This window comes from Cicer arietinum, chromosome 2, assembly GCF_000331145.2.
Source record: "Cicer arietinum cultivar CDC Frontier isolate Library 1 chromosome 2, Cicar.CDCFrontier_v2.0, whole genome shotgun sequence".
Classification (NCBI taxonomy): domain Eukaryota; kingdom Viridiplantae; phylum Streptophyta; class Magnoliopsida; order Fabales; family Fabaceae; genus Cicer; species Cicer arietinum.
This window is the reverse complement of record NC_021161.2, coordinates 38530235-38541076: the sequence shown is the minus strand read 5'-3', so window position 1 is coordinate 38541076 and position 10842 is coordinate 38530235. Positions and strand designations below refer to the sequence as shown.

The 10842-nt window shown below is 24.0% G+C and overlaps 1 protein-coding gene across 1 annotated transcript; it reads right to left on the bottom strand.

Annotated features, from left to right (window-relative positions):
- Positions 1 to 8920, bottom strand: LOC101490709 (WAT1-related protein At5g64700-like). Its single transcript, XM_004516582.4, has 7 exons — positions 8523 to 8920; positions 7483 to 7545; positions 2705 to 2821; positions 2383 to 2623; positions 1450 to 1608; positions 523 to 674; positions 1 to 311 (listed from the first exon to the last, which is right to left on the bottom strand). The coding sequence occupies exons 1-7, from the start codon at positions 8750 to 8752 to the stop codon at positions 95 to 97; spliced, it is 1179 nt and encodes a 392-aa protein (XP_004516639.2). The 5' UTR covers positions 8753 to 8920; the 3' UTR covers positions 1 to 94.
- Positions 8921 to 10842: the final 1922 nt, after the last annotated feature.

The window sequence follows — 10842 nt, the reverse complement described above, 5'->3', positions numbered from 1 at the left end:
TATTTAATAGCAATACATTTATATTGATTTTTATTAAATTTCAGCTTTCTTCAAGGGAAGATCTAGAAAAAGGAAAAAAAGTTACAACAATATTTTAAATTTTGTTAATTTTATCAATTTGAAGAACACTTTCATTAAGTGAAGAACTTGGTACTACTACAGCTGTTGATTGAGCTATAGAAGAGTCATCAACCATGATTGTTGATAATTCTGAAGTTGCAACATTTGTTTGAGGCAATCTTAGCATGTCATTTGTTTTACCCCACAAAAAGGAGTACAATCCCACTATAATCAAAACCATTCCCAATAACCTGCAAATAGATTTTTCATTTTTCAATTAGCGATTATTTCTATGATAGATTATCAAATAAAATATCCTCCCCTTATAATTAACATTAATCCTCCTAATAAAATAAAAAATAACTAGATTAGTGATTTTTTATTAGTTCACATTTTTAATTTTATGTTTGATATATTCTCTCTCTAATCGCTCAAAATATGAAGAACGAAAAGTATACATACGTTCCAACTGTTAGTGGTTCGCCAAGTAAGATAGCTTCTGATATGGCCACAAAAACAAGAGCAAGTGGATTAAACATTGGAGGGTAAGTAGGACCTTTAATTGATATTGTCCATGATATTAAACAAAATGTTGCAGCACTAGCCATTGCTCCCTACACAAATAAATCCAATTAGTTAGTTCAATATCCTCGTTCATAGTACAATATCAAAATATAATCTCAACATCTTATCCCAATATATTTTAGCCACATTTTAGATGTCTAATTTAAAGTGTGATGAGGTTGTTGCTTTGAGAGTAATTATATGTAGTGTCGTAAGTAATTAGTTTAAAGGCTAACTCAAGTCTAATACTATTAAGTTTCACTATGTCACCTATTAAGGTATGATCAATTCTTACCTCTCACTCACCTCAAACATTATATTAATTTGAGCGTTAAAGTATTTATATATACTATTTGCATGTTCTCTTTGACGAGAATTCCGACTAAAACACCTTTATCCAAGACCATTTTTTCCATTGATTGTTAATCACTAAGATCTCTATCTTTCTCAATAAATTTGAATTCTAAACGGAACAGAGTACATCTTTATATTATTTGATATATCTAAAACTAAATTATTCCTACTTTTATGGCAATTTCTTATATTAATTTTTTTTTAACTAACTCTACATGTTTTGTACTTCTAATCAAAGAAATAACATGTATCCGACATATGTTACTATATGACACCAACACATGTGACTACCTTAAATTAACTAATTTTCTCAAATATTTACTATTGTCTCGGTCGATGCTTCGGTGTTATTTAAATAGTGATATACATAATGTTAAGAATAATACTTGAATTTAAGAATAATCATATAGTCTTTAATTCATTTGATGTATAATAAGAGTTTAAATTGGAAGATAAACATTGTGGTCATACCGAGTACACTATAGTAATGAGTTGTAGATTCCACTCTAATCTCCAAGCAGCTTCACTAGAATTTATGCATACGCCTATTATTGCTGACTGAACTGCTGACATAACACATGATAACATTGTTCCCCAATACCTCAAAGGAAAAACTTTCATCAACTTTACCTGTTTAAATTTAAAACACCTATTTCATAAATAATCACATTCGCAGTTTAACCATCACAAAATTGAAAAAACATATTCCAGCAGCATGGAGCTAGTTGTGGTGATAAGCTTTATGTAATTATGTGGAATATCTCTTTAGTTATATTTGTTTCACAATAAATGTTTAATAAATCTTTCACATATCCATTAAAATAGTTTTTTATCTTTATTTTATATCTAATTTTATTTTGATCTTTTATTTTTGTTTATATTTATTTTAATCTTTTATTTTTTGTAAGTAGTATATTTTATTTATTTTCAATATAACTCTTTTAAACAACACAATAATTATTATCATGAATTATTGAGATCAAATCTTAGATCAGTTGTAGTTTAAGTGTGCAATTTTATTTAAGATGAGCTGAAAATATAATAAACTCTGATTAATAATCTTCATTTCAAAGAGTTTGCATGTATTTCAAAATATAGAAAAATAATTTTTTTTAAATGCAAACTATTATTGAGTTAAATAGATGTTAATTCTGAAATAATATTATACTAAATAAATATTAACGGTTATTAAAAATAACATAAATAATCAAATATTATTATAACTTTTATTTAAAAAAATTGAAAAATATTATTTTTAATTGTCGAAGGCATACTTGACCGAACAAGCAGCTGTCAAAGACTAAAAAAAAGAAGAAAAATAATTAAAATAAAAAAACGATATAAAGCATAATTAAAATTATATTTAAATTAAGAAACATTGAGAAATGAAAAATGGGGGCATACTTGAATAATAAACCAAGCAGTGTATGAGCAACAGCTTCCAACCAAAAAGATAGTACCACGAAGCTTATGAGTTTGATGTGCTGCAACAACACTAATCATCTGAGCATCTTGAAGACTATGATGACCAATATAAAATGCCTTCCCTTTGTATAAACTTGTAGTTAATGCCCCACCAACACATAATATTGCACCAATACATTTCACTTTACCAACCCATGTTCCAATCCTCATATTCTCCATTCTGTACTAATTCATAAATTCATCTATTGGTAAAGTTACTTAATTTATATAGCTAAATTTGTGTTTAATTTAGATTGCATACCTGAATATGATAGAGATAAAAAATGTGCAAATAGGAACCATGTTGAGAAAGTTAACCGCGTAAGTAGCAGATGTGTCACGAAGACCATAATAGAATAGTCCTAGTGCCATGGTCATCCTGTCATATGTGCCATGTAAAATTACACAACATTTTTATAATAAGGTAAAAATTATTTACCATTTTAATATAATGATTTTTAATATTGTCAAACCACAATAATAATAGTTGGATCATTAAAATTAGTAGTTGGTCAAAATTTAACTCGTGTGCTTTAAATTTTATTTACAAATTTAGTACTACAATAATTAATAGTTTTATTGTAAATATTTAATAAATATTAAAATCTTCTTTATATTGAACTGAGACATTATTCATTCGTCTGAAATATTTTTATCAAACATTAATGTGGCACTTTATAATATTCCTTTACATTTAGCAATTTAACTAGTGTCTTATAGTAGGGACACTTATTGACATTTGTTTTCAACTTTGGTTTCGTTACTTGATGTAGTGGGAAACGTGTTAGCTGAAAGGAACATAACAGATCCGGATGTTGACAAGGATGGGTATTTCAAAATATATAAAATATTGATTAAATAATATAATTCTGTCACGTTGCATATTTGTATGACATGTCATAGTGATGTAAGAATTTTTCAAAGATAGAGAAAATGATTGTTTGAATTTTGAAGAGCTATCATATATGTGATGGTTAAAAATGTGTGTATAAATATATTAAAAAATAATAATTTGAGTTATGAGTGTCAAAATACAAAAATCATAATACTCCTACTTATGCAATACTTCAACCACAACTAGAAGTAATTCACTCTATTAGAGATTTTTACTATGTTTTTTAAATTTAAATTAAAACAACCTACTTATAAATTGTTCTTGTTGATTTTATAGATATGTTTGATAGCGCCATATGATTTAAGTAATGTGAGACTTTTAACATTATCACACTCCAACGACACTGATTCAGTAGTCGTTCTTGTTATTTTTTGGACAGAGCCACTCAATCCTCAGTATTTAATAAAGTATTTTAATTCAATTTATAGATAACACTTTATGTAAATAACTCTCAATAAAAATATCAATTTTTATGATTTAAATTCATAAAGATAATCTAATTCAAAACACTTATGACTTAAATATTACATGAAACTTTTTATGTATTTAATGTGAAGCACCTAAACATAAACCTCGTGGACTAATAAACATATTATATATTTTATTATCTGTTGGCAATTCTTTATTGTGTTTTGTTCAAGTTTCTAAAAACATTGTTTAAGTAACACATGTTGGTTTTGTCGACACAAAATGGTTGGAAATGATTGCTAAAATTGCAATAGGAGAAGTTTGGACGCAATCTACAAAAAAATTACGCCCAAAACAACTTGATTCTTTTATCGAACTCAACAATTTCAAAATTGAGAGTACTAGTGCAACAACTTTCATTCCCAACAAAGCCAAAAGGCCCAAAACAATCACGCTAAACCACATGTTTATAACCATGACAAATGTAAATTATGATGCACGATATTTCACAAATTAGATAATGTCTAGCTTTACTTTCTCACACTTATGTACTCTATTTAGAAATGCTGTCAATTACTCCTTCCATCCATAAATTTTGATCCTTTTATCGTTTGATACAAATATTAAGAAATAATAAATTTATATTGTATTTTTTTTTATTCTTCATTAATTAAGTAAAAATAGAATTTATTTAATGCATATTTTTGTGTTTTTAGAATACAAAAAAGAAACATCATTAATTACATTTTTATTTTTTTAAAAGAATTAAAGTTTTAGACAAAAATAAAATACTTAAAATATCAAAGATCTAGAACGAAGAGAATAGTTATAAATATTTTTTAAAAAAATTATGGTAGATTCTCTATTCAAATAATTATTCATTTTCTTTCTTTTCTAAAAATAATTTAACCCAAAACTCACAGACACTAAACATAAAGATAGAGCGGTATTTTGAATTTAATCTCGCGGTCGAATATAATAAATATCTCTACAATGATATCTAAATTGTACATATGTAACATATCAAATATAATTATTCTATAAAATAAAAGATTACGTATAGGACCAACATAATTGCTAGAATTAACCATAACTATGATTTTAATTATTTATATATTGTCGATGTAGAATAGTTTTACATATATTCAATGCGATGAAAAATGATTTTAGATATGTATTTGATGTGTTGTCGCATAAGTTAATATGTATAACAAATCATGTGTTTTTGATTCATTTAATGACTTTTTTTTGTTTCAATCATCTGGTTTAGGGAAATGAGGTCTAAGTAATTTAAAGTTCGATCAGAAGACAAATAAAATTTAATCAATAATTGTTAGCCAAAATTTAAAATCTAATTTTCTTAGACGAGGTGTCTTTTCCTACAACTTATTAATCACTTAAACTTAAACTTAATTGTTTAATTATTTATTTAATGATATGGCAATAAGCCATTCGATGCATGTATAAAACTAATTTATAAATTAAATTTAGTAATATCTTGATGAAAGAAGTTAAACTATAAATAAAAGGCTTAATGACACCAAATAACCTAAGGAAGAGACGTGAAAAGCAATGTGATTGATTACTTTCAATTTTCTTCCACATTCATTCTATATCAAACACTCGCTTAATTATGTATTTACTTGTTGTTATCGAAAAAGAATTATGTAGTACTTCTTTCGAGTAATTCGTATCAAAAAATTTCAAATCATATTACGTTTGTCTAAATATTAAATCTATGATATAATATATATTTAATTTTCAATTAATTGTATTTTATTTTTTTATTATATTTTATTAGTATATCATGAATGTTTATTATTTTTCAATATTATTTTTTAATATCTCAACCTGCAATACATTAATAGTTACTTTATTCACCAACAAACTTAGTTTGTTACTTTACCAAATACTACTAGAATAAGAACATTTTAGTTTATAAAAGCAAGTTACTTTATCATAGTTTCTTGGAATATATATCCACTAATTACTTACATACAAATATTACTACTATTAGAAAAAATAATTAAGCAGCACTTCTTGACTCATAATTAATAATTTTTTAGCAAATTTTCATTACCCCAAGAATGTAAAATTTTTCCTACTTTAGCATTTGACAAAAATGAAATTTTCACGTCAAACATACCTCTGCCAGCTATGAAAACCTAAGTATATCTTCATTATATGAGTTTTGCGAAATATATGAATAATTTAATTTATTACTAAATTTTTTAGTGTATAAAGGATGAATTTATGATGTTACTATAATTGAAATATGTTGATATATTATACAACAAAAAAACTTAAAAGATTATTTATATTTGTGATATTGAATATAATGAAATAGAATATGATAACTTCTCTCATATTAAATAATAGGTAAAATTAACACATATTTTATTAAATGAAATATAAACAAATACTAATAACTTCTCTCATATTAAATAATAACTCAAAGACCAAAAAAAACTAAAACAATACTTATTACTAGATTTTCTTTTTTTCCAATGACTAAATTTATTACTCAAACAATAGATTTAATTTTTTAATTAAAATTGCATACATTAAATATGATCATCTATATTTTTTTTTATCAAGATCAACTACATTTTTTATTATGCATAGTATAATCTATTTTTTTTATGATTCATTCGAGATGTTTGATCTCTATGAGGATTAAAAAAACATAGATAACCAATAAAAACAAAAATAAAAAATTTATTTTTTATTCAATTTTACTTCATTACAGTGTGTATATATACCCATTCCGACCTAGTTTTAATTAATTTCATTTATTCATTTCAGTTGTACTCACTTTGACATTAATTACACATCAAATTTTATTGACTTAAATATACTTATATTTAAGGTTCGAGAGAGTGCATATGAAGCACATATATTTTGTCATTTTCAAGAGAGTGTTTTTATGCTAAAGCATTTATTGTTTAAAAAAAATTACTCAAAACATTTATTGTCATTTATTTTTGATTGAGTGCTGATTTATTACTTAAACATTTATTATCATTTATTATTCAAACATTTAAGAATATTTTCACATATAAAAAAATTAATAAATTTACTATATCTTCTATTTAAAAATTATTATCGCATTAAATTATTGCACACAGATTAATAAAATGATAAACTAAATTAAGATGATGATTTTACTAATCTGTTTTTATTAATTATTGGTGTATTTTTTTATCCTAAATGCAAAGTGCATGAAGAATAATAATTTAATAGTAATAATATACATAATATTAATTAGAGTATAAACTAAAAAATTAAAATTAAAATTTCATTAAAATTTAAAAGTGATGGCTTTGTTTTTGTAAAATTGATGATTATGTAATATATGACATATCAAATATTCTTTATGAATTTTTGTTTATAATGCACTTAATTATTCATTATCTCATTTTACCTACTTATGTTTGTCCATTAAATAATTAAAGAATTTAAAGACAACAATAATCAATATTAAATTTTGCAAATGACAAATTTTAGTGATACATATTGAATTGACGCATGCACCATAAATTTTGGCATCACAAATATTAAAGAATATAGTTATTTTTATATTAAACTTAAAAATTATGAGTTGTTTTATAAAATTATGTTTAAAGATGAGAGAGTAATAAAGATTAAAGGACATAGAATCTCTATAAAGTGAGTAGTATGAAGAAAGAAGGAGTATTAATGTTCCATTTAAAAAATAAAGAGAGTATTGAGCTTACCCAACTAATGCGTTGACGAAAAGCCATAACCAAACTTTGCAATTGAATTTCTTTGGGCGTTCTCTGCAACCGTAACCAACAAATATCATTCACCAATTATCAATAAAACAAATTCAATACTTTTCAACACTAAGATAGTACACCCATAAAAATAAAACATTATTACCTTTTAACATCTGTCTCATAATATAATTAAAAATAAGTTAAAGAAAGTGAACGAATATGATTCAAATTTATATCATACACATTTATGCACATTTATATTAAATTTTAATTTTTAATGTTATAACGGTTTTAAATTATTTTGAAATTATATTATATATTTCGGTGACTATTGTGATAGTATATTGTATCTTTTAAAAATTATTTTGATAATTCAATAACTAATTTGAATTTGCTGATGAGTCATTGTCTAAAATGAAGCGTTATACTTTATCAGATACTTGATTGAATATGTTTAGTTTAAATTTTTATTAAATATATATATTTTTCACTTTTATATAATAATAATAATAATAATAATAATAATAATAATAATAATAATAATAATAATAATAATAGATATAAAGACTATTAAAAAAATTCCTTTTTTGTAAGAATCAATTTAGTAAATAAAAGATTATGTATCTAATTTATAGTATGAACTAGATATATCAAATTTTATTAACTTAATTATATTTTATAAAATCGACCTGATTAACTCAAGTGTATTTTATAAAAGTGACCAAAGATATTATTGTTAATTAAAAAAATGCAAATTCATGGTATTAATTATGCTAGTTAACAAATTAAGGGTTGGTGAAAGTTAAGATTTTTTTTGTCTCAGGTGAAAAGTTAAGAAGAAGAAAAAAAAGGAACAAAGATCAAACACAGAGAACAAAAAGGGAAGTGAAGTTCAGCGGAAAGAGTATACTACTACTGCTAGAAATTAACATAATTAAACTTTTTATCTACAAATTAATAACATATATTTGCAAAAAAAAAAAACAAATTAATAAAATTTATTGAATGAAAATGAAGGTAATGAAATGAAATATTACCTTTCAAAATAGAGAGCAAAAGGGGCAACACAAATTGCGGCAACAAGATGACGATATGCAATGAGGGCAAAAATGTAAGTACCTTGAACTAAAATGACTCTTGATAAAAGTTGCATCCCAGTTGCAAAAATTTGTACCAAAAACATGCTCAAAAAAGCTTGTGAAGAATTGAACCATTCCTTCACAGCACTTTTCATGCTACCACTATTTTCTCTCTTCATTTCACTCATTGTGATCTTTGCTATATGAACAATTATAAGATGTTAAAATATGAACTCTCAACAAAGCAAGGTTTCTCAAATAAAGAAAAAAAACTCAACAAAGTGAGGCAAATATAAGAAGCGGTTTTGGCTTGGTATATAGCTTCTATGAAGTCCAATAGAAAGTCATTGTAAAAATAAATGTGAAATTAAGGTATCTCTCTCATATGTAAAGTTTTGTTGTATATGATATCGTCATCAATTTATTTGATGATACGTTATTTTTTGTATTTTAATTATCTTTTTATTAAATTGCAATTTCAAGTTAATTAACTATTTTTTGTGAGTATCACATCTTAGTTTTTAATTAATACCTTACAAATGTGAGAATTTAATTTATATATATATTTGTCAATGTTAAAATATTTTATATTATCAATCAATCTAAATCATTTAATTATTAAAAAATCTATTTTTTAATAAAATTATTTTTAAAGTAATCTCTGTAAATAGTTGTAGATGTTAATAGTATAAAACTCTTTGAAATTAAACTAAATTTATCAATTTAAATATATTTGGTGACAGGTGCCATGCATTATAACATGACGCTCTGTGTCAGCAAGCCACCGGTTTTATTGTTTGTCGACATTAGAGATGTTATTCTTTGACATAAGTAAGATTGTTTTTTTACGAGTTGTCATTTGGTAAGATAAAAAATGCTTGTGGTTAATTTATTTTCAGTCCCAAAAATAATACTACTTACTTCTTCTATGTATGTAAGACTTATTTTTATTTGATTAAAACATGAAAAAATAAAATGATAATTTTTATATTAAATTAGATGATAATAATAATAATAATAATAATACATTTTCTTTTTAAAATTGTTTTTTAATAATTAAGAAAGAAAGTGATTTATTAGAGTGTTTCTTTAAACTTTTTTTATAATATTCCTATAAAGATTTAACTTTGTTAATAAAACAAACAAAAGTCACCAAAATCGAGGAGCCTCATTTTTAATGTGGTAATTTTAAAATAATCTGATATAGAATAATATTGCCCTTTTTAATATGTGAAAAAATTAAATTTTAATTTTCATATATTATTAATATAAAAAAAAATTCTACCACGTCTCATAGTTGCTTATTTGTATGATTTTTAAATTATTATAATTAAAATTTCTAATAATTTGTGGATTATAATTCATTAATAGTAGATATATGAACTAAATGAAGATAAATTTTTAATAAATCTATGAGTATATAACCGTTATTTGAGCAATAAATGCATTCTAATAATTATATAAAAAAATTATAATTAGTGTTATATTTTTTAATTTTTTTTTTAGAATAGATTATTAACTCATACAAGTGCGATATTCTGAATTAGAATTCAAAACAAGAATTATAATTCAACAATATTAATATTTATCAGTTGTGTTAAGATTTACACTCAATTAGTACTATATTTTAATTAATAAATAAAGTATCAATTTTTTTCTCTTTGTAAAAAAATAAAATTTTTTTGTCTTATGTAAAAAATATGGAATAATCCAAAGCTTACATAATTCAATAATAAATTAGCTAAACGTACAATTTGTTGAAATTATTTCAATCAACCAGTTATTTATTATTTATTCTTAATTTCTGTGCACAAGCATTAAAACAAATTATTTTGACAAAAACTTAAAAACAGTATAAATATATTATATGAGTTTAATTGTCATACATTGGTAATATAAAAAGTTACATTAAGACACTGTAACACCCCGTTTTTCAAAGCGAGGGTATATTTTTTTTTTAAAGTAATTAAAAACGAACAAAGAAATAAATCAGGAAATGCTTTTGGATAAATAATTGAGTCATTATAATTTACAAACAGCGGAAGAGTTTCTCCAATTACAAATCCAAAACATTTCTACATAAGCATCAAATGGTACATGGAACCCATTCAAAGATGATATAAAACTGATAATATTTGTATAAGTACAGTTTTCCAAAACTAAAATACTCCAAACCAAAAAGAAGGACCCCTAGTCCCTATACATCATCCTAATCTGATCATCCCACCAAAAACTATACACCCTGAGTAATCTCCACGCGCCCCGTGAGATCCTCCTA